This window comes from Festucalex cinctus, chromosome 13, assembly GCF_051991245.1.
Source record: "Festucalex cinctus isolate MCC-2025b chromosome 13, RoL_Fcin_1.0, whole genome shotgun sequence".
Taxonomy (NCBI): Eukaryota; Metazoa; Chordata; class Actinopteri; order Syngnathiformes; family Syngnathidae; genus Festucalex; species Festucalex cinctus.
The window spans coordinates 18640818-18666146 of record NC_135423.1 but is presented as its reverse complement, the minus strand read 5'-3'; the positions used below and the strand labels follow the sequence as shown (position 1 = coordinate 18666146).

Genomic DNA, 25329 nt, shown 5'->3' with positions numbered 1-25329 from the left:
CATTAATTTACACAATTTTTGACCGTTTCAAATGATTCCAATCTAAGTGCGCTAAGAAGCAGGCTTCACAAGGGGGCGCCATTTCCCCAATCAAAGGCCAGTAAATTACATCTCATAATTATACAATACAAAATCCTTTCAAGTAACTTCTTTTGTCGTTGTTGCACGCTCAAGCCATGCTGCCCTGCAGCTGTCTGCTGCACATAATCCATATGTCAGAAACTGTCACTGCTCATGCACACTCCCAAACTAAAATTAGGTTAATTTTGCAGAAGTCCTTCTATAGGTCGCTTGCACATCGTAATGCATCATGGGAGTTTTTTCTTCGGGCGCCATCTTGGGTGTCCGCCGGTTCACAAGGTACACTCGTGAGTTACACGGTAGAGCTCATCAACCTGATGTAATTTTCGCAGTATTTTCACGATTTACCGGAAGATCAAAAACAACGATACAGGCAGAAGGTGTCTCTGTGTGGTGGGATTGATCCTAATTACGTCCTGACCAAGGGTGAATTTTTTTTGACGGAGAAAGCTTGCTGGCCAAATGTGACATCTCTGGACATCTTTCACTACCTCGTGTTGACAACATGCTCCATAACACGCCAACAAATCCCTGGAGGCTTACAATTATTTTGTAAGCGGGTGGATACAGGGTGTAAACTTTTAACATCGCATCAGAAGAAACGGTTGCTGTTGCACGTAAGTAAACCACATGGTGTTGGTAATTCTGCACACAAAAATGTTGATTTGTTCTCAGGCTTCCTGTTATCATTGTGTTTACATGCACAGCTGGGTTTACCTGATGTGGTTTTTCTAATAATTTTATAACAGGCAAATATGGCAGAGCGTATAAGAATAAAAAGTAACTGCACAGCCTCCCCGTGGCTTAATTAAATTTAATGCTACCCTTTCACTAGTTACATGTTACTTAATCAACTTATGCTAAATGGTTAAGGTTAACCACTCTCAGAGGACGTATTTTTAGTTTCAGTTTCCAGTACAATAAAACGTGTTCATGGTAACTACTGAGCATACTGACAGCTTTTCTTATGATCTCACGGTTAAGGAGGCTGTCACAACACCCAATTTCTGTCTGGTGCCGGATGGCAACAATTCCCATCACTTGTCACGACAACACCAATATTATTACCAGGTATGTATGGCTTTACTTTTTGTAGTTTATTATTTAATTCTATGTTTCATATTTTCATTACAATGTTTGTAATATTTTCAGGTTCAGGCACAGATGAGTTTAACTGGACGGACTTCTGCGACTTTGTGGTGTGGACAAAGTGTGATTGAGCGAGTCCACCCAGATCGCTCGTTTTGGCCAGCTGGAAAAGCCAGTTTTTTTTCCCCAAAATCCCCTCCTTACCTGAACTGCTCGGGAGAGCAGTTACTAGATCAGCAGTGGACTTCCAGTGTTCCTGCTCAGCCGCTGTCACCTACCACTTGCTCATGTACTTCAAAGATGCGGAGTAAAGTAGTTTTTTTGTGCTGTAAAATCAAATGATATCACTTGAAGTGTGCCAATCTAGACTGCCTTTTGGAAGTCTAGATTGGCACAGTGGACAGTGGTTTTGTGACAAGTGTGAAACAAGGATTATTGGGAAAACTGTAACAGTACTGGTACTTGTCTTACATTAAACAAATTTAAAAGAGAGCAACTTTTTCCTCTGTACATAGCATAATGAAAGTCATTGCATACCCCATCAACATTACATCATACCGTCATACTCTTAAAATAATGGCCTAATATTTTGACACAAATTATCAACCCTCGTAAGCAGTAAGGAATTTTAATGTAAATATCTCAGGATGGTAGGCACCTGTGCTAAAATAAACTGCATTAATTAACAGTTCAATTTTATCCCTGAAATTACTACATCTAATCATTATTCACTTCATTTTTTGTGCTTTTAGAAATAATAGAGATTTATGCCATTACTTTAAGAGGGACCATATTGCCATATTGAGTCAAATCCTGTCATTTGTATTATGTATAGCTTTGTAAACAAACCCAACAATAGAATTTGTATATTCGCTGCCTTTATTAGCGCCAAACAAACAGTCGCATGTTGTCCTCCTTCAATGCTCGCCTTCGTTTCCATGTCATTGGCAATCAAGTCGGTGTGGCATGAGATCCCTAAAGAAATAATAAAAAAAAAGATCACAAAAAAATACATACCAGTAATAGGTTTAATATAGTACAGTAGTATAGTTTTTTGTCAGTGTAAAAGAAATGTACACATTTTGTTGCATTTTTTAATGTATGAACATTGCTACAGGCAAATACTTGTTTCTATAAACACTTCCAAATGTCTCTAAAATATAAGGTGCGTGTACACACACAAACATAAACACATACATTCACTCATGCATACAATATATCATGTAATGAATTCTGAGTGGCATACCAGTGTCAATGATGTCAGCAGTACTTGAGGGTACAGGTTACTGGAGCCATCTGGCTGCATAACTGCAACAAACTCTCTGCCACTTCCGAGTCGTCTTTTCTTTGCTTGTCTCTCCTGTGCACGTTCATATCTTGGCACCGACTGGGCTGAGACATAGATGTTGTAACTTGGGACCCAACTTTAATGTTGGAGCCCAGTCGGGATGATTGGACAGAAAAACGGGCGCAGGGCGACCTGTTAAAATAAACAAATATATAAACAAATAAAATATGGAAAGACTGGTTATTTTACCGCAGTAGGGTGGCCGTGAATAAGTTCTTTAGCATGATGTGTAGGCTACCGAATAAGTTCTTTAGCATGATGTGTAGGCTACCGGGGTCTGTTTACTTGCATCACCCCCTTCTGTCTCTTTTTTCCAAGTTTACATTTTGCCACCAAAAAACATGTTATCGGCATTAAGAGCCCAAGACTAATCAATCCAATTTCAGCAGTAAACACTTTGCACTGGCACTACTTGGGTGAAAATGTTCGATGTTAGCTTTCGGCTAACGTCCGCTAGCCAGCTTGTACTACCGAACTTGCTTGCTCATGAATCCAAAACATAAGCAACTTGCCCATATATGGGCGGTCGAAACGTTATTAATCCTTATGCATTAAATTAAATAAAGGTAAACAAGCTTACCGCTCACAAAGTGATCGCTGCACACACGAGCCCAAAGTAACGACTTCCCTCCGGAGTCCGCACTCCTCTGTCTCCAGGCCCTGGTTCCTAATTATTTTCGGAATTCGGAAAAAAGACCGACCATTTTCCCCCTTGGCTTTATTCGAACAGCCAACGATGCAGCAACAATGTACCATTTTAAACGCAGAAAACAAACGTGATAGATACGTGTTAGACCGAATCGCTACGTAAATGGAGGCCACCCAGCATGGCGACTACGAGAAATCCGAGGCGGAAGTGACGACATGTGCAAGCGACCTATTAGAAGAGCATGTAAGTCTTCCAAATTCTGCCCGTCACTATACGTGACTGACAGGCAGGTGTTGATGGTGTAGCATACATTGTTGTAGGCAGCGTGTTTTCACTTCCCACTCACTAGTGTGAACTGTGAGTGGGAAAGTTGGGTGCCCTGCGACTGAATGGCGACCAGTTCAAGTGTAGTCCTCCTGAAGTTATCTGGGATAGGCCCCAAATGAGATTTGTGAGTAAATTGAGATGAGCTCATCATATTTCAGTACTGCAAATATATTTTGGTGACGTCTGTTGGTAATGTGTTGAGATTTTGTGATAACAGCATGTATAAAATGCTATACAGTGTACTACTGTAAAGCTTGACTACGTTTCCCAGACTGCACCGCGCATTCGAGCAACATCCATGCTAGGATGAGGGGAACGTTTGAATGCGTGTGGCTGTTGTAAATAGCTACACAGAAAAGGCACTCCGGCGTCACTATTAGACTTAATACGACATCTACTTATCGTGATTTACTCGCGGCCTACTGACACACCCCAAGTTTTCTTCCCAGTTCTTTTTACGGGTGAGTTTTTCGCCATGTTATCGTCTATTCCCACTAGGTTGTTTGCACGAAGGTCGCGAAGCCTGTCACCGTGCAGACGCGTCCTCCAGACTAGTTCGGCCCCTGCGTGTCAGGCCATATTAAGAGAGCCACCGGCGGATAACAACCGCAACCCTATAGTGTCCACCTCCCGGGTGTCACGACGGGTGATTTTGGCCGATGACTCCGCTGCTAACAGCGTGAGCCAGTCGGTGCAGTACCACCACCTCGCCCCTAGATGGCTGTCAAATCTGGAGAACCGCCGCAGCTCTTGGGCCGCCCTGGCCAGCAGGGGGCGCAACAACAACATGTACTGGGAGGACTGTGGTGGGAGAGCTGGAGGTGAGGATGGGGGCACCAGTGGAGGTGCCAGTCCGCTGAAAGTGGCCTCGGCTGGCCTCCTATCTGCTGCTGCCATGGCCTTCTGCCTGAAGAAAGACTCTGATGACAAAGGTACCTTACATTTAATGTGGAAATATATACAACTCATTTTGTGTCGTTTTAACCGTGATGGCACACATACTCTCTTTTCTTTGTATCCTCACGCACATGATCCACTGGATTATTATTATTATTATTTTTTATGAATTTGGGGAACAACTAAACCATTGGTGTGTATCTCGAGATGCAACCCAAAACGCAACAGTTTTTCAGTTAAGCTCAACTAAATGTCAGTCGCTTTTCTGATACCCCGATATACCTTGGAGCTGACTGTTTACAAACATGAAAAGAATGCTGTCATTGTTACTGTTCTTCATATTTCAATTCACAAGGTGATGCTCTCTTGGAGGCAGCAAGGACCAATAACCCCCAAGATGTGGCCAGGTAATGACCTCATTGTGCACATACACACTGATTTAACATCTTAACCGTTTTTTGAAATGTGAGGGAACCACACATGGTGTGAAAAAAATCATTCAGTGTTTGCTTACTGCTCTGATGAGTTGTGGTGTGTCAACACAGCACACCAGTCATACAGTCTATCGTAGTACCAAGGCTGACCTATTAGAGGCAGCATGGTGCCATAGGATATCAAGACATTCACCCATCCATTCATTTCAGTAATTTAATTATTAGAAGCTGTAGCACTTCAGAAATACTGCAAGTACTTTACTACTTGCACTGAGGCACCTAAGACTGTTAAATTTGAACTATTGAAAGATTTTCTTATGTCTTGTTTATGTTTTATGTCACCTACCAAAGGACCATGAATGTAAATTAGCTGTATGATAACTTCGGCACATTTTCACATGTATTTTACCAGTGCTCATCAATGTGCATTGTCCCTTTCAATAAATAAATAAATTTATTAATTAAAAAAAAAAAATGGTTATGAAAGTGTCGGTCATATGTTTATGCAGTTCCAACTGTAAACCGGCAGGTGGCAGAAAAGGGCTGTATATGTAACGTTCATGACGGTGGGCATTTATACTTTTGTTTCTGAAGCGCTAGTTTCTTATGATCATATTTATTTTCAACCATACAGATGTTCAGTGCTGCTTGTGAACTGTTGTTCTTCAGCACTACATTTATACTCAACAAGGGAAAATAATTAAATGTACTCACTTTATTTACTGAAATATAAAATCTTTTGAAAAATAAATATTGACATTTGTACAAATATATATATGATGCATAAAATGATAATGTATAAAATGCATGCATATTTGCAAATACTTTGCATAAAGTCCATAAATTATATAGAAAAAAAATGTCCATTTTGTATTGGATATTATTTTGCATATACAATGTCTGGCCAATTTATATATTTTGGTATGTAATTTATTTTTATGTATTTTTTATAACCCTTATTTAGCCAGGCAAAACAGATTAAGAACAAAATTCTTATTTACAACTGTGGCCTAACAAGCAATGCAAATGGGGGTGGGGTAAGAAAAAATGGGTTACAAAAATTAATGATAAACATGCTAAACAAAAACAAGCAAATATAATATAATATGCAAGACAATGTATACAATCTAAGAACAAATGTTAAAAGAAAAGGGCATTTGTGTGAGGCAGTTGCCAACACAGTTTATCAGGTAAATAAACAGAAGAAATGAAACCAAAGCCGATTTGCTGCTTCAAATGTTTTATCTGATAATTTTGCCTTCATCTACCGTTATAGAACTTTTCCTCCTGTTGTGTCTTGCACTCTCAGAGTTAGCCAAACAAAAATAAGCAGGATTTATTGTACCCATCTGTCTGGCTGTAATTTAAACGTATATAGTATATGTCATAACAAATGCACAGTCTATAACATTGAACATTTGTTTGATCATTTTTAAATGGCAGAAATTGGCCAGTTTGGAGTACAGTACATAATGTACAGTACAGTACATAATATAAAGTGTCGGTAGAATTCTAAAATTCGGCACTTCAAACTGCAGTGTGTGTGTTTATCCATGCATGTCTATTTTCAAGCTTGTGTTACCTGTGCACATGTGACAGATGGTTTAGGTGAGAGTGCAAGCAGACATATGTGTTAAGTGCTTTGAGGTTTGTTGAAGAATGTCAGAAGCCAGGCAGGACTTGTCTATTCAGACTACCACTATACGGACAAAAGTATGGGACACATAAAATAATTATTACACCAACAGGAACTTCAAAATGGAAGAAAACTCCATTTTATAATATTTTTGGTGTGTGCCTGTGGGAGTTTTTGTACCCCCGTCCATAAATTGTCTACACCATGGTGAACGTTTTCGTTTGTAAACTTTTCAAGCATAATCAATCTCCTGTAGATCTGCCAGGGAGGGAAACAGACCCAGCGAATGGAGTGCAGATCAGACAGAGGCCACAGTGTTGACTGTAAACAAGCACTCTGTCTGCCTGTACGGCATTAGAGACGACAGATGGATACGAACACACACACTCGCCATCATTTAGTACGGTGTCGCAAAGTACTTGATGGCAGACCCTCAGGCACAGTACTTAACACACACCTGGTTTACGCACACTTCCTGGTCATGGGTTTGCAGATATGCTGATCCAGCAGACTCATTGACTTATAATGCAGTGTTTGATGTCAAAATGATGAAAAAAAATGAGACGGCGTGTCTCGTTAACTCATCTTTCTGGTTCATCTCCCACCAGACTGTTGCGGGAAGGGGTGGACCCAAATCACCGACACCGTCTTGGTTGGACCGCTCTTATGGTGGCTGCCATTAATCGTCAGCACAGGTGTGTGTTTATTTTTGACTCCGTAGCAGTGAGTGAATGATCATAGCTAATGTATTTTACTGAACAACAGATAAACCTCTGAAGTATCAAATGGGCTTCTGGCGGATGTGAATGTCAGATTTCAAAATTGTTTTAACATCCATCTATTTTCTTCTGGTTAGTGGGAGCAGCAGCTTTTCCCATGTGAAACAATCAAATATATTTGAGTGTCTGACTGTCAAAAATATAACAATAATAATAATAATAATAATAATAATAATCATACATTATTATTATTGTTGTTGTTGTTGTTATACTGAAATGTTAAAGCAGGGGTATCCAAACCTTGGCCCGGGGGGGCATTTCTGGACCACCATTTATTTTTAAACGGCCCACGACATACACTGAAAATGGCATCTGCTACTAATAAATTTGTATTATATATGCTATTGTAGAGCTTTTGTAAGTATTCAAATGTGTAAATTAACTATGTTTTGCGGCCTCGCTCTGTCGTGGATTTTTTTAGTGCAATTTTGCATGCATTTTTTTTTTTAACAATAATGTACCTATTTTATAAAATTTATGACATTTTTAACAATGAGAATATTTAAACGAGAGAAATGTAAATGCCTCGATTAGAAAAGTGTATAAAATTGGGTGGTGAGGTCTTTTAGAGCCTTAAAACATTTTTAATAAATGTAAACCATAAAGCTAACCACTTTTGCGGATTTCATTTATTGCGGGTATTTTTTGGTACCTAACCCCAGCAGAAAATGAGGGAAAACTACCCAAGTAACAACACTTGTCTTCATAACACTGATGAATAAAGATAATTCATGTTTTTCCAAACAAAAATCGTTTCCTTCTCTTCTTTGTCGAGGTCCAAATTGTAAAATTATCACATGAATTATTCCTAAGTAACTTACTACTTTAAAAATGATAAATTTGCTTCTGTTATGATTCTAAATGTAGAGATGGGATTTGGCTCCTGTTCAGTGAAGGGGCTGAGAACCACCCAAAAATTTTGTAAAATCCTAAACAATTTGCCATATTGAAAGTTGTTCAGGTAGCACTTAAAACACACTGTAATATGTGAATATGCTTTATTGGCTGTTTTGGTGTGTTTGATAAATTAAAAACATTTCAAAGTCGCCATTGCATCCTTCAATTTTCCTGTATGTGGCCCTCGGACGAAAAAGTTTGGACACTCCTGTTTTAAAGTAACACATTTAATGGTCATAGGTCACAAGTTGTAAGAGCAGTATTAGGATGTAAAAACAATAAAACTCCTAATCTGAACTATAATGACAAAGTCATCACCTTTCACACAATTCAGTTGGGGGAAAAAGTCGATGAAAAAGCAAAACACATTCCCAGAGTGTGCTTACATGTCTGCTAATGTAAAAAATTCTGAAGGGGAGTAAAACATTTGAGGTTCACTCGTGCCAAAATTGCACCATGTAGCATTATCTGCACAACTGCAATCGTGTTGTTTGTCAAATACTCGCTGCGAAATATTTTAAAAACTCTGTGTAAATTATAGAGAACATTTCCTCTCCGTCATTATGATACTAATTTTATGTATTCATACACAATTTGGTTTGTGGCCACAGCATGTCATTTTCCAGTTTTAATACCTATTAGAATTTAGAAATGCTAAAAAATCTTTTCTTTTTTGGTAAAGCAAATTAGGATATTTAATACTTATTAGAAATGCTGAGAAAAGAAGGCGGAATGGAAACAAAGAAACCTTTAGAAAGTGGTCGAAGGTTTAAATAATGCCATTCATGGCTTGGTGTCCCATCTCCGAATCATCCAGCTGTCTGTCTGCATGACTTATTGTGCGTCATGTCCCTGCTTGTGTGGTTACAGCAGGTCTTCAGAAGTGCAACTTTCAGAGTAACAGAAGGTCTTTACCCGGTCCCCCGTCTCTCGGTCCAACAAATTAAATTAGCCTGCTGGCCCCCAGAACACACACAACACAGAGAGGGGCCGAGGTTAAGACCAGGCCAAATCCAATTTCAGCAGATTTTTTTTCCCCCCCTTCCATCAGGAGTCTGTGGTCATTTTTTTTGTTCGGAGACCCCACCTGCTTGTGCCAAACATAATGTGGAATTCAAATGTGAGCATAACAGGAGACAAGCGCATGTAACAAATGGTGCTGCACAGTCCCCTTATTGTACTGTATATTTTTCTCTTTGCTAGATTAGTGCTTTTCTGCATTTGCTATTACTGTGCTGAAATATTCATTGGGACTTATTCTTGCATACGCATCATATTACTTTAATGTCCCCCCATGTAAGTGATGCACATGTTGAGTGATGGCCAGTGTGTGACGTGTTAATGATGCGGCGTGTCAACCGTTTTTTTGGTTACAAATTCCATGTTTACGTCCGTACTTGGGGTGGATGTGTGTAACAGAGTGCGTTATGAGTGCTATAACTCAGCCGAGAGATGACACTCGTCTGTTTTTAATCCCGTCCTCCAACCCCCCAGTGAGCCGTCACTGCTGCAGGGAAGACGGAGCTTTGCTTCCCGCACATCGCTCACGCATCTCTTGCGCTCATGGCGCGCACACACACAAGTCTCGGCAAGTGCGCGTGCTAATGCGCACGAAGCCGTGAAGAGTTTTTACCCAATATCTTACAGGCCAACTGCCTATTACTCAGTCACACACACAACTTTATTTGCAGCAGTTAAGTGAAAAGCCAGGGAACATTACTCATGGCCAAGGTCTCGCCTGTAGCCGATGTTGTCATGGAATGGCAACAACATTCACATTGTGTTTGTTAGAGCTAGATAAGGTTTTGTTTTTTTTTTTCTTTCTGATTATTAGTTTTATTTAGCTTTATAGACTTAAACCGATCTGATTGGTTGGATCAGGATTGGACGATATTTAGCATTTAATGCAAAATCAGTGATCGGCTGTAATGTTTGAATTTGCCCGATAGATCAATGATGTAATTGATCGGCTCTACAAAATAAAGCATTGTAAGTTATATTTAATGTTCATCAGGACTTTTAAAATATTTTATCCCATGCATTTCATTTGAGGTCAATTATATACGTGTTTTTGCTATTCGTCCTAGTCCCCCGTGAATGGTGGCGGTAGACTGTGGAGTAAATCGGAAAGTTTTTAAATTTGGTGTTGTTCCATTTTCTGATTGAATCTGTCAATGGCCGGAAAAATTCTGATCGTGTAAAGCTAAAGCCATATACTGTATATATAGTCCAGAAATTACAGCAGTTTGTTTTATATTCTAACAAAGTTCAGGGAGCTCCCAGGGTCATCAGCATAAAAACTTTTAAAACTTTTAAGTCTTAACAATTATTGAAAAGGTTAAATCACAACTTAAAACAGTTATATACTATTTCTCCTTATTGTTTTCTACAGTCAATAAAGTTTTCCAAGATTCCAAAATAACAGAAATATTGAATGTTCACTTAATCTTGGGTTTCATTTCAAACAAAAGGGAAAGTGTGGAGAGTTCCACAGCTGTTAAAAAATTAACTGAAAATTTAATTAAATACTTCCCTGAAATTAACTTCTTAAATTGATCTGTTATCAGCTATCACATTTTTTTATTTTTATTTTTTTAATAAAAGGCCAATGCCGATATTCGTCAAAATGCCTAATATCGGCACCGATAATCGGCCTGGCCGATAATCAGCCTGTCCATTGTGTTGTTTGCCTGGACCACAAGTGCTGAACCAAATTAACATTACAGAAGGGTCAATTCTTAAGACCAACTAGACTAAGTGCAATTTCTGGAGAAATTGCATGGGAATGCTGAAAGCTGAATGCTAATAGCTGAATGCCAAGATTTGAATGCATGTGGAATGCTTATGAAGTTAATTGAGAGATAAATTATGAAATTATAACCTCCTGGTTGCTGGAAAATGTGCTTTACCAACTGTGCCACCGAGCAGTATCAGACACCTGGTAATGATGATAAGTCATATGTATGGAAGTGTGCGTGGAAAGTAATACTTAGAAAAAGTTCAATGTCTGTCCCATTGAAAATGAATGGGGGAAAAGTTGATATTGAATGTTAAATTGTGCAAATACTGTAAGTAATGTGGAATTAGACGATATATACCCTGGGAGGTGTGAATTTTTAAGCGAGTTGAAATTTGAACAATGTAAATTGGAAGTACATATTATGTGGGAGTTGTTAGGCGGCAAAAAAGTGTGGAGAATAAAAATCACAATAACGTAAGTTTTCTCTCATCAACCCGACATCTAAACTTAGGCAAGGCAAGGCAAGTTTATTTGTATAGCACATTTCATACACAAGGCAACTCAATGTGCTTTACACAAGGAAAGACAACACATAAGCATCAAGAAACAGTAGTTAACATTCAGAGAAAGAAAAATGAATAAAAATAGGTTACAAAATGTACTAAAAAGAACATACAATAACAATCTTAAAACATTATTCAACAAACTTTAAAACATTTAGCATAAGGAAGTTTAAAATAATAATAAAAATAACAAAAAAAAAACTTAATTAAAGCTGTTTAAAAGTCCCTAATCAAAGGTATGAGAAAAAAGTTTTTAACCTGGATTTAAAAGCATTTACACTCGGGGCTGACTTCACTTCTGTTGGTAGCCTATTCCATCTATGTGCAGCATAATAGCTAAATGCAGCTTCACCATGTTTGCTTCGAACTCTGGGTTCCACTAGTTGGCCCAAGTCTGTAGATCTCAGAGCCTTGCTGGGTTTGTACTCAATCAGCATTTCTTGGATATATTCAGGACCCAAACCATTTTGTAATTTATAGACGAGTAGCAGAACTTTAAAATCGATTCTACAGCTGACAGGGAGCCAGTGTAAATCCTCAAGTACTGGAGTAATATGTTCTGATCTCTTTGTTTTGGTCAGAACTCGAGCTGCAGCGTTCTGAATGAGCTGCAATTGTCTCATGTTCTTTTGAGAGAGTCCAGTCAGAAGACCGTTACAGTAATCTAGTCTGCTGGAGATAAAAGCATGGATAAGCTTCTCTTGGTCTGCTTGAAGCATGCAGTGCTTCAGTCTGGATATGTTTTTCAGCTGGTAAAAGGCTGTTTTAGTGATTAATATGATTGCTGAAGGTCAGGTCTGAGTCTATTAGTACCCCAAGATTTCGAATGTGGTCTTTAGTTTCTAAAGACAGTGACTCAAGCTGTTTTTTTAACTGCAATTCTCTTTTCTTTATTGCCGAAAACAATGAGCTCCGTTTTGTTTTCGTTTAGCTGAAGGAAATTTTGTTTCATCCAGTTGTTAATTTGCTCTAGAGAATGACACAATACGTTAATGGAACTGCTGTCATTTGGGGACATTGATAAATACAGTTGTGTGTCATCTTCTGCATAACTATGATAGTACATCGGCATTCTGAAGCATTTGACCCAAAAGTAACATATACAGACTGACCCTTGAGGGACCCCACATGTCATGGTCTTTCGATCAGATTCAAAATTTCCAATAGTCACAAAGTAGCTCCTTTCCTCCAAATAGGACCAAACCATTTAAGAACTGTTCCATTTAACCCCACCCAAGTTTCCAGCCTGTTTCCAGCTGTTTAGCTACTTTAAAGAGTTGCGACGTGATGTTAGTCAAGTCAAGCGACAAGCAGAAAAGTGTGTGTGTTGCATATGTGTGGTGTGTGTGCAAGAATGAAACGTCAGACGTTCAGTGGGTGGGCATGAGTTTACTTAGCTTTGATGTGGGCCTAAATCGGGGAGGCGCAGGGCCTGGCCCACTGTTTGCACTCTTTAACGCACAATAGCCATCTCCATCGCTAGTTCTCCACCTCCATGGTTCCCTCGTCGTATTCACGTGCACAATGAGCGCTTAGCCGGGTGTAACGCCTGTTGATGGTCTCGACCTGTCTACTGAGTGGCTCGATGGAGGGAGCAACGACGGGAAAGAGGGAACATCACTTAGAGATGGTCCCAATCATTTATTTATATATACAAAGACTGACCAATGACAGAAGGCAAATCGGCACTTGTTGACCTTCAAGTGGCAAAACAATCATATTTTTAAATCAGATTGCTTTTGTTCACAACTCATGAGCCTCCCCTGGCACCTAGTTGACCTTAGATGCGAAGCAGGTGAGGCTAGGTCAAGTGAAGTCCAGCGTCTGGGCCAGGTGGTCCGAGACATGGATGGTCAGTTCGGCTCGGGTGTCTATTATATTGCGGGTGAGAAGGAAGTGTCTGCTTCCTGTCTTCCCTTCAGGGCAGGGGAAACAAAGACCCCTGTCACGGGTTTGGCACCCGCGGAACCCAAAGTTAGAATATACCAACCTCCCAATCAATCAACCAATCGCGAGATGCTGTGACTATCGCGTGACCGGTAGCGAGACTGGGAAAATCTAACATGGCGGCGCTCTGCTGCTAAAATAGAATTAGCTTTATATTTCTAATTAAACCCGAATTTAATGATTAGATAAATTCGATTTTTTTCTTTTCTAAGAAAGATCGGAAATATTATCCAGTGTGGACGACCTCGAACGTTTTATTGACGATCATTTTTATAGCTGCGCGATGGATGAGCCGGCGGCCAGTCGGGATAATCCTTCGAAAAAAAAAAGGAAAAATGACTCGTCAACAGACACGGACGATTTAGCAACCGCCGACGTATCGGTGAGTATGCTGGATTCCATAAATAAAAAACTTGACGTCCTCTGTCTTATCCGCGAGGACGTCAAAGAATTAAAGGCAAGTTTGGAATTCGTTAGCCAACAGGTAAGCGATCTCCAATGCGATAACTCCGAGCTACGCTCCTCTCTCGTCGCTGTCACAGCCGAGTTGGAGACGATTAAAAAGGAAAATAAAATGCTAAAGGAAACGGTCTTAGATGTTCAATCCCGTAGTATGCGGGAAAATCTAATATTCTCAGGTATATCCGAAAATTCTCCAGATAATCCAGAGGGTGAGATAAAAAAATTCATGACATCATCGCTAAAGATCCCACAGGAGACGGTAAATAATATCTCTTTTCACCGTGTACACCGGCTCGGAGCTCGTAAGGGCAATAAGCCCCGTCCTATTATTGCTAAGTTCGAACATTTTAAACATAAAGAATTGGTAAAAAGTAAAGGACGGGAGCTCAAAGGGACATCTTTCGGGATGAATGATCAATTCCCAAGAGAGATAAACGAGCGGCGAAAAGTACTGTTTCCTATCATGAAACAAAATAGACAGGAGGGTAAACGGACTTCGATGGTCGTTGATAAATTATATATCGACGGCCAGCTATTCCGAAACCCAACCTCGACCCCTTGGCTGTTCTAACTGACAATTGGTAGAGCCGAGCATTGTGTGATTATTTGACGTAGGTATATGTATATGTATGTGTATGTATATGTGTATATATGTATATATATGTATATGTATATGTATGTATATGTATGGATAATGGGTTACGAAATAGAATATGAATTTATATTATGCATAGGCTATAAAGTAATAATAATAATAATAATAATAATATAGAAATATATTCTTAAAAAAATAAATTAATAATAATAATAATAATCTCGCTTAGGTCACCATTTACTGGTGTATTGTTATGTTGAATCCCCCACAGATTTCCTTCACACTCACTTCCCCCCACGTTTCTTCACTATTATACTTATCTACTTGCTATCTCTCTCTTTATATAAATTATATAAATTGCCTAATTACTCCTTTGCTATCCTACAATATGTTAATATTAATAAGCAGCTTATATAGATGTATACATAAGACTGAGTCTATATTGCTTGTATGCAGAAATTAGCTCTGGTCTCCTGGAATGTGTGTGGCGCTCGCTCCCAGGCAAAAAGAATAAAAATTTTAGACCATCTCTCAAAATTTAAGGCAGATATTTGTCTCCTACAAGAAACCCACTTACAAAAATCAGAAGAAAAATTATTTATAGATAAAAATTTTAGTCAAGTTTACTCTGCCTCCTATAATAGTAGACAAAGAGGTGTCTCTATACTTATACATAAGAATTTATTCTTTACTCTAAATAATATAGTAACAGATTTAGAGGGCCGATATATTATTATCCAGGTAACTATATTTAATAAAGTATATACAATTGGTAATTTATATGCCCCAAATAATGATGACCCTGATTTTTTCCATGAATTTTTCTCTCGGTTACTCGATTTAGCAACAAATTCTACTATTATTATTGGAGGTGATTTTAACACGGTCTTGAACCCGTTAATAGATCGTTCTAATAATACGATATATACAAGGCGATTACGATCCGCTAAAGTAATAGATGAGTATATGGAGGATTTTGGCCTCAGCGATGGCTGGAGACTTCAAAACCCAACTAAGAAGGAATTTACTTTCTTCTCTGCTGTGCACCGATCATTCTCAAGAATTGATTTTTTCCTTACAAATAATTCTATTGTTGATAAAACTGCTATAAAAATACATTCTATAATTATAAGTGATCATGCACCAGTCTCCCTCACTCTACAAATTGACTCTACCTTTAAACCTCCCCCGATATGGCGTTTTAACATCTCATTACTGAAAGACGTAGAGTTTGATAAAATTATTAGAAGGGAGTGGGCAGATTTTTTGGAAATAAATGACTCTCCAAATATATCTCCATCTCTTCTCTGGGAAGCAGGGAAAGCGGTAATTAGAGGGAAAATTATATCATATTCAACTTATAAAAAGAAACAGGATCAAAAATTAGAAAAATACCTGGAAGATAAAATTAAACAACTAACGGATGAATATGTATTAAACCCAAATAATCAAATATGGATAGAACTACAGAATATAAAAATACAGTTAGATAACATGTTATCTAAAAAGACAGAGTTTATAATACAACAGTTGAGATATAATAATTTTGAACATAATAATAAATCAGGTAAATTCCTGGCAAATCAACTTCAACGGAATCGGGAAAAATCTCTTATAACGGCTATTAAAGATATAAATGGTGAATGCACACAATCACCAGAAGAAATTAACCATATTTTTTATAACTATTATCGAAATCTATACACAGAAATTAATAGACCTAACCCTGAATATATTGAGGAATTCCTAAACAGCTTAAATATACCTCAGTTATCTATTGAACATAAAGATATTCTCGATACCCCGCTTACTATAGATGAGTTGTATCGTGCTTTAGACAGTATGCCTAATGGCAGAGCACCTGGTCCAGACGGCTTTCCGGCTATATTTTTTAAACATTTCTGGTTAATGTTTGCTCCATTATTTCTAAGAGTAGTAACTGAAATTAAAAGTAAAGGTGATATACGTCAAGATATGAATATAGCAGCAATTAAACTTTTATTAAAGCCAGAAAAAGACCCTACCCTCCCGTCAAGTTACCGACCGATATCACTAATTAATACCGATATTAAAATTATCGCTAAGGCCTTGGCATCTCGATTAGAGACGGTAATCTCGACAATTATTCATAGTGATCAAACAGGTTTTATTAAAGGTCGTCATTCTACTAATAATATTAGGAGACTCTTTAACTTGATTAGTATGTCACAGCGGCATGATAAAAAGGCAGTTGTTATTTCGCTGGATGCAGAAAAAGCATTCGATAAAGTTAACTGGTCCTTCCTCTTTGCTGTCTTAAATAAATTCGGCTTCGGGGAGTCATTCATTCAATGGGTCTCAATATTATATGATTCTCCTAAAGCTACAGTTACTACTAATGGGATTACATCACAGAGTTTTACTTTACAAAGGGGAACAAGACAAGGGTGCCCAATTTCTCCTTTATTATTTGCTATATTTATTGAGCCGCTTGCATTAGCTATACGTCAGGATAGACGGATCCAAGGAATCCACTCCGGGACAATAGAACATAAAATTAATCTATATGCCGATGATATATTACTCTATTTAGAAGAACCTGCTATTTCGCTAGGGGAAGCATTTAAATTAATAACTAAATTCTCTCACTTATCAGATTACTCTATTAACTGGACAAAATCAACATTATTACCTATTACAGAAAATTCATGGAATCCTACAAGTCAGGATCCACACTACTCCTTTCCTACAGGTAATTTAAAATACTTAGGTGTTAAAATTTCACCTAAGTTAACTGAATTAACTTCTTTAAATTTTTCACCATTATTGGATAGTATCCGTAGTGACCTGGAACGCTGGAATAATCTTCCGATCTCTTTAATAGGACGGATAGCTACTATAAAAATGAAAGTTTTACCAAAGATTAATTATTTATTTTCAATGATTCCATTTAAACCTACGTCTAACTGGTTCCAATCGCTGGACTCTGCTATCATAAAATTCTATTGGAATAAAAAAAAAGCCAAAATTAGTCTATCTACTCTTCAGGAAAGTAAATCTAAAGGAGGTTTAGAGGCACCAAACTTTATGTACTATTATCTAGCTAATCAACTACAATATCTTGTGCTATGGACACAACCCAACAGAGATACTAACTGTTGGTTGGAATTGGAGCAGAAGGATTGTAATAATCTTAGACTGTCAGATTTACTCTTTATTACAAAATCAATAAGACGACATAATTGTTTTAAAAACCCAATGATAGCCGCCACCCTGACTGCCTGGTGGAAGGCATTAGAAATTACAAACTCCCAATTGGCGCCCTGTGGGCTCTCTCCCATTTGGCATAACCCCGACTTTCAACTTAATAATCAGTCGTTCCATTTAAGCCTATGGGAGCAGAAAGGAATTACACACCTTCATCATCTTTTCTCAGATAATAAGTTTATATCATATACAAACTTGGTCCAGAAATATGAAATAAAAAAGGGAAATTTCTTACATTATCTGCAAGTTAAAAATATGGTTAAGAAACAAATCCCAACACTTCAAGATACGCTCCAACTGCCTGTCTTAGCTAAAGATATTATAAAGCTTTCTCCAACAACAATAAAGAAAATATCAAAAATATATAAGTTATTTTTATACACAAATAAAACGTATTTACCGACTTTAAAATGGGAAAAAGACTTGTCTATAGTTCCGGAACCAGACTTTTGGACCCAAATCTGTGAAAATGTATTTAAAATGACCAAACAGACAAATTTGCAACTTATCCAATATAAGATACTTCATAGAACATATATTACACAATATATGATGAAAAAAATGGGACTCTCTGACTCCGACATTTGTCTCCAGTGCTCACAAAACACTGCCGATACTTATCTTCATGCTTTATGGTCATGTACTCCAGTGCTGCATTTCTGGACTAAAATCTTGGAAAAGCTCGCTGATATATTAAACTGTAGGCTTCCTTTATCTCCAAGACTGTGTTTACTAGGTGACTTAACAATAACTGAGCGACCATGTAAACAATCTCAATCTATATTTATAGCCCTTACTATTGCTAAAAAAATAATCCTTGTCAATTGGAAAAATAAACAATCTCTAAATATCGACCACTGGTTAAACTTACTAATAAATTATATCTCAATGGAAAAAATCTCTGCCTTAAATAAAAATCAAGTATCAAGATTTAAACAAATATGGTCTATGTACATAGAATATTTTAATCTCAATTTGGCAACTTAATCCTGCCAAGATTCTGCCTGTTAACGAGAGCCACCACATCGTTACAACTTCTGTTTTCGCTGCTCCTGTATTTGGTATTTTGTATCTGATTGTTTTTATTTTTATATAGTCAGGAACCTAGTTGCTGCTAGTGGGCTCGAGCATACCACACTATACGACACTATACTCAATAACTCCTTAAGATCTATTTCTAGTGGGCACTAAGCATCAACACTTGGTGTTACTGCATGCTAATTAGTCAATTTTCTTGACGCCGTCCCCTGTGGTCGGGCGGGGGTGGTTCTGCCCCCCCCCCCCCCCCCCCCCCGTTGTCTGCTCGGTGGCGGTTGCGTCTTGGCCGCTCCCTGGGCCCCCTGTGGGGTGCGGTGTTGGGGTGCTTCCCCTGGTGCCCGGGGCGGTGCCGTCCCGGCGCGGTCCGCTGCTCCGTGCCCGGCGGCGCGGTTCGGGGTGGGTGGGCCTCCGGTGTGCCCCGTGGTTCCCTCTCCCCTCCCCCTTCCTCCCCCCCGTCGCCTCTCCCTCCTCGCCTCCTCCCGCCCATCCTCCTCTGCCTCCCGGTCCCTTTTCCCTTGTCGCCCTCCCTCCTCCTCTCCCCCCCCGCCTCCTGCCCTGCAGCCGCCCTTTCGCCTTCTTGTCGTCTTCTCCCCGCTTCCCCCGCCCCCCCCCCCCCCCCTTCCCTGTCTGCCCTGCGGCCCCTCCCCCTCCCTCTCCCTGGGCCTGGGGCTCCCTCCCCGGCCCGGGCGTCGGGCTCCGGGGGCCGGGCGAGGGTTTGGGGCCTGCCCCGCTCCGGTATAACTCCTGGTGCCCCGGGCGGGCCCCGGTGGCTGGTGGGCTGTCCGGTAGCCCTGCTGCGCTGGCTGTCCGCCCATTGTGGTGCCGGGTGGATGAGGTGGGGGGCGGCGGGGGGTGGGGGTGCTGGGGGGCGGGCGTGCCACCTACACCCGCCGGGTTGGGTGAGGCCCCGCTGGTCGCTCCTCTTACTCACTTCACTAGCTTGCACTATACACTTTGTAAATATACACATAGGGCACACAACACATTTCTTGGTGGGGTGGGGAAGGGTGGAAACACCGTCTTCACCCTTCAACTCCCCTCCAATTTTAATGCACCTCACGTCCAAGGGGAGGGGTGAGTTGGGGCGGGGAGCCATCAGAGGGGATGGACTGCAGTGCCTGGCAGCGCTGTGGTCCCCCCCATTTGTGTCCCTGCCCCACCACTTTGTCCCTCCATTCCCTTTTTTAATGCACCACACATATACATATTCATTTTTTGGGGGGGGATACGGGTGTGTCGGAGTAGGGGAAATTTTTTCCCTCTGCTCCGACTCACCTGCTCCCAATTTTAATGCACCACACGCACACACTTGTATATACACTGGGTGGGGCCACATTCACGGTGTAAGGGTAGAGCTCGCCAGTCGGCGAGCTGGCGGACTCAGTAACAGGGTTAGGTGTCACTTGTACTCTGGCGTGACGACCGGGGCCTCTCCCCACCGGGCTCGGTGTTCTGGTGTCCCGCCTTCTCCCCTGGTGCTTCCTCCTCTGCTTCCCCCCTCCCGCCGCGGTGCAAATCTCGCGCGGCTGGAGGTGGGGTGGGCACATCTTCCCTCTCTGCGCTGCTGCCCGGTGCCGGTTTCCGGGGGGGGGTGGGGGGTTCTCGCGGGGGGCCGGGTTCGCGGGGGGGGGGGTGGCGGCCGTCGGGGGGGGGCGGCTTGTTTGGGGGGGGGGTGGAGGTATGGGTGGGTGGGGGGTTGGGTGCTGGGGGTCGGGGTGTGTTCGGGGGTTTGGGGGTCGGGGGTGGTGGGGCCTGGGTCGTGGTGGATGGCGGGTTTGGGTGGGGTGCGGGGGGGTCGTGGGGGGAGGGGGGCTGGGGACCGGTGGGGCGCTGTGGGGGCCCGCTGGGCCTCGTTCTGCGGCCTTGGGCTCGGGGGTGTGGGCCGGGGCTGGGGCGGGGGTGTTCCGGGTATCTGGGTCGGCTCGCTGACCGGTGTCCGCTCGGGTGGCTTGGGGGTGGCCTTGGTGCTGCCGCGGCCTGGGGATTCCGGGGGGGGTGGGGGGGGGGGGGGGGGTGCTCGCTTTGCTGGACCGCGGTTGACGGCTTCTCTCTTTGGTGGTGGTCCTTATGCATGCCAGATCCGTCGCACCAGCATCTACTGAAACTCAACAGAAGTACCCTCTCCCTCCCACAGCCCCTTGAATCAGTTGGTGCTGGTGTCTGTGGTTCTCACTTTTCTTTATCTATCCTTCCCTCCTTCCTCTCTTTAGTTTTTCCTCTGGTCACTTGAGATCTTAATTTATTAGAAGTATGAGGTTTCTGGGGTTGGCATAAGACTCCGGTTTTGTAACCACGCAGGAGGGGTCTTGTTGGTGCTGGACTTCACTTTGATGGATTGGATGTACTGGCTTCTATTGATCTCACTCTGCCTTATCGATCCTTCCCTCCTTCCTCTCTTTAGTTTTTCCTCTGGGCTCTTGAGATCTCGCTAAATTTGCTGGAATTTAGAGGCTTCCGGGGTTGGCGTAAGACTTTGATTTTGTAATCATGGGGAAGGCAGGAAGTGTTTGGTCGGTGCTGGATGTCACTTTGATTTACCTTTCTTTTCTCTTTATTTCTTTTTTTTCTGACCTTTTCTCTGGTCTCCTGACCATTTAAATCTCACGACTCTGGCAAGATTCTGAAGTACCTGGTTAAGGCGAAGGGTAATGGGATATTTATAAGGTTTTAGGTGAATGAATGAGTATAAATTTATACGTATTTGCACGCACGCACGCAAACGCACGCAAACGCACACACGCAAACGCACGCACGCACGCAAACGCACGCACGCAAACGCACGCACACATACACACACACAAAAAAAAAAAAAAAAAAAAAAAAAAAAAAAAAAAAAAAAAGGAAAAGAGCAATGATGACAAGACGTTGAATCGGTAAGACTACCGAATGAACAATTCTGAGCTCTTCAAAAAAAAAAAAAAAAAAAAAAAAAAAAAAAAAAAAAAAAAAAAAAAAAAAAAAGAATATACCAACCTCAGCACCAGCGTATTTATCAACCAGCCCAACATTACGACCGTTACACAATGTAAACAACTCTCTTATATCGGTTCGTTATGATTTGATGCACTCACATCTTGAAAATGAAAGCCAATTTTCCATTTCAAATTTATAGATTATTTTGTGTGTGTGTGTGTGTGTGTGTGTGTGTGTGTGTGTGTGTGTGTGTGTGTGTGTGTGTGTGTGTGTGTGTGTGTGGGTGTGTGTGTGTGTGTGTGTGTGTGTGTGTGTGTGTGTGGAAAAAACTACGAGACATACAGGTGTGCTCATAAATTTAAATACCCTGTAAGGGGCTATATAAACTTATGAGCATAATTGTATGGTGGAAAAAAAAAAAGCTTCATGACCATAAATTTTAAATACTGTGGCAATTGTTTAGATATTTTTCAAAGGTTGAACTTGACATGAGTAAAGATGTGGATTTTGGTGACAATGCATAGCATTGTTATGTCATTATCATCAACTCATTTGTTCCCAAAAACGTATAAATATGTTCTATTTTAAATATCACCATGGTCCCAAACATGTATTTATACGTTTTATGGGTTATTGTTTTTTTATGCTCGGGTTTTGATGCAGCCTCTGAACTGAAGAGAATGCTTGAAGCAATGGTAGTTATTGCAAAAACTTACAGCACGTGGTAGCAGAGTATGAGATCAGCCAGGGCAATGTTGCAACAAGCTTTTTTTTTTTGCCAGTATTTTAAGATTTGTGAAAAATGATGAAACTTGGCTATATTCTAATGCTAATTGCTGCAAAACGGAAACAGATAGAAATATACCTTTTTTATACTGATGAAAGAAGAGACTTTAATCTTTCTTTTGGTAGATACCATGTTTTTATATTTAGCTTTTATATATCGACGCCTTCTTGAAGTAATCCCCTAGAAGATAATTTAGGCAACAAAATCCATCCATCCATCCATTTTCTTGACCGCTTATTCCTCACAAGGGTCGCGGGGGCTGCTGGCGCCTATCTCAGCTGGCTCTGGGCAGTAGGCAGGGGACACCCTGGACTGGTTGCCAACCAATCGCAGGGCACACAGAGACGAACAACCATCCACACTCACACGCACACCTAGGGACAATTCGGAGCGCCCAATTAACCTGCCATGCATGTCTTTGGAATGTGGGAGGAGACCGGAGTACCCGGAGAAGACCCACGCTGGCACGGGGAGAACATGCAAACTCCACCCAGGAAGGTCCGAGCCTGGACTCGAACCGGAGACCTCAGAACTGGGAAGCGGACGTGCTAACCACTCGACTACCGTGCCTAGGCAACAAAATATTTTTTGCAAAAAAAAAAATGACTTGGGGAATCATTTTCAGAGGGTGACGATATGCACTATGGTGCTCACGAGTTTGCTCATAAGCTCATAGTTCAACAGGTGTATAAACTTGGGAGCGCAGCTGTAAATAAAAATGCAACATAAGACAAAGCTGTTTAACATAAAATAAAGTTTTAAATATTTAATGCAGCTCTGATGCTGGGTATCATATTAATCATGTTGTTTGTCGTTTTTGTGTCCGTGTCTGGGCCAAATATTGTAATCAATCTACAATAATACTATGTATGTAGTGAAATTAAAGAAAGCATAATTGGTTTTATAATTGAGCATTAATTGTGTCTTTGTTAAGCATTTTACAGCCCTCTTTTTTAATCTTAGCTTTGAGTTATATTAGCTTGTCATTGAACTGCTAATAAGGTAATTGGGTGTCTCCAATTTTAAACAATTCCTTGTAAAAAGCGAGTGAAACCAAATTAACATCCCCATCTCTTTGGTTTGGCCTCAAATTAGTGCTGCGACTTCTCCCAAATAAAGTTAGCCACTTGATCATCAGTTAATTAGTAAAACTACACAAACTCCGTTCAAAAGCTCGTTAGATTTGGCACCATCCTTCTGATAATTAAATCTCCTTTCATCTTTTTAGCTGCATGTCCATCCTTTCATCCGTTGCCCCTCCTTTTTCCTCCTCCGCAGTTTTCCACTCTTTATCCTTGCCTGTTTACCTTCCTGATGCTATTAAAGCTTTTCACGCCACCTCATTTCTTTGCACAGGCCTGCCTAGCCTCGTGTGACCAGCCCTAGTAAGTTGGTGTCTCTGAGGATGCGTCTGTGTGTTTGTACAAGTGCTTGCAAGGGTGAGAGCAGAACCCTGTGTAGGTCACACACCCCCTGAACCTGCCCCACTCACAGTGATACAGTAACAATAGGGGACCCCCCCGATAGTCTTTTCGACCTCCTCAGCAAGGTCAGACACAAAGACGTGGCCCAGGCGGTTCTCAGCCTTTTTGCTCTCTCCCACAACTTCCACTAGGATGGTTTGCTTGGTAAGCACGTTGAGACTGGCGTACAGTTGAACACAATCGGTTCTAGGACGCCAAAACCAAAATGGGAAACCTTTAATTTTACCAGCAAGTAATATAGGGAGAGGCTGGAACGGATTAATGACATTTCAGTTCATTTCAATAGGGAGCATTGATTTAATGTAGTAGTTCTTTAGGCAATTAACAATTTTTTTAAGTATGCCATCATCTTCTAAAAGGTGAATCAATTGTTGCAACCAACATATTTAAAAGGGAAGTCAACCTTAATTTCTTGTCAATAATATATTGTATGAGACCTCACCAGTCTAAACATGACTTTCAGATTAATACACTTGTGGAATATGAGTTATGTGGCAAAATACAGCAATTTTTATCCATCTCAGGGGGCAGCCATTTTGTCGCTTGCTGTCGACAGAAGATGACATCACAGTTGCTCAGGACTCAGGCAGCGACCAATCACAACTCCCCTGTTTTCTGAATATGCGCTGATTGGTTGTTACCTGAGACCTGCGCAACTGTGATGTCATCTTCAGTCGACAGCAAGTGACAAAATGGCCACCTTCTTATACTTGTAAAAACAGCTGGATTTTGCTGCTTTACTCATATTCCACTAACCAAAATACCGTATTTAGACTAGTGGGGCCGCATAGAACATATTGTCAATAATGTTTTGTTTTTGTTTTTTTTGTTTTTTTGGTGGGGGAATTTGACTTCCCCTTTTAATAGTATGTTGTCCGCATCATCTTTCTGGTCAGAGCTCTTCAGTAGCACAACTGTCAGCCCATTACGTTGCGGTCCACCTTGCCTTGCAATGAATGATCACTTTGCTCTCTTTAAGCTGTTTCTGGCCTCTCGCTGCAGCCATTTAGCTGAAAACGATCCATTACGGCCTCTCAGGCTGCATTAGAAACTTGTAGGTTTAATGATGGCCAGCAGGATTCTGGCAAGGTTCACATTACGGCCATCTCCCTCTTCTCATCTTTAAACTGGCGGACCATCTTTTATAAGTTGTTTGTGCATATTCATGTGTGTATCTCAGTCACCACTCATTTTTGTGTGTGTGTGCATAGACAGAGCGACCGTACCTGGAATGTTCATTACGTCACAGTGAATGGTGTTGCCGAGGTAATGTGTGTTTGTTTTAAAAGCCGGCACGCACCAATGAAGGGCAACACATATGCACATCCCATACGGTGCCGGAAACTGGTCCGACCCTTTGCCCCCTACTATATACTCGTATGTACATATGACGAGGCAGACCAGTGTCTAGTGGTCA

At 40.9% G+C, this 25329-nt stretch overlaps 1 protein-coding gene and 2 long non-coding RNA genes across 3 annotated transcripts in view; 2 read left to right on the top strand and 1 right to left on the bottom strand.

The window, feature by feature from the left end:
- Positions 1-289: 289 nt before the first annotated feature.
- On the top strand, positions 290-1662 carry LOC144033384 (uncharacterized). Its single transcript, XR_013287962.1, has 3 exons — positions 290-698; positions 1066-1152; positions 1234-1662. It is a non-coding gene; the product is annotated as an uncharacterized LOC144033384 (long non-coding RNA).
- A 369-nt stretch (positions 1663-2031) lies between these two features.
- Positions 2032-3360, bottom strand: LOC144033383 (uncharacterized). The gene is made up of 3 exons (XR_013287961.1): positions 3099-3360; positions 2417-2650; positions 2032-2145 (listed from the first exon to the last, which is right to left on the bottom strand). It is a non-coding gene; the product is annotated as an uncharacterized LOC144033383 (long non-coding RNA).
- An 86-nt stretch (positions 3361-3446) lies between these two features.
- clpb (ClpB family mitochondrial disaggregase) overlaps positions 3447-25329 on the top strand; it is a 53514-nt gene continuing 31631 nt past the window's right edge. The window contains exons 1-3 of the mRNA XM_077541431.1: positions 3447-4426; positions 4747-4798; positions 7070-7156. Coding sequence (XP_077397557.1) covers positions 3970-4426; positions 4747-4798; positions 7070-7156 — 596 coding nt within the window. The 5' untranslated portion in view covers positions 3447-3969. The remainder of the gene's footprint in view (positions 4427-4746; positions 4799-7069; positions 7157-25329) is intronic.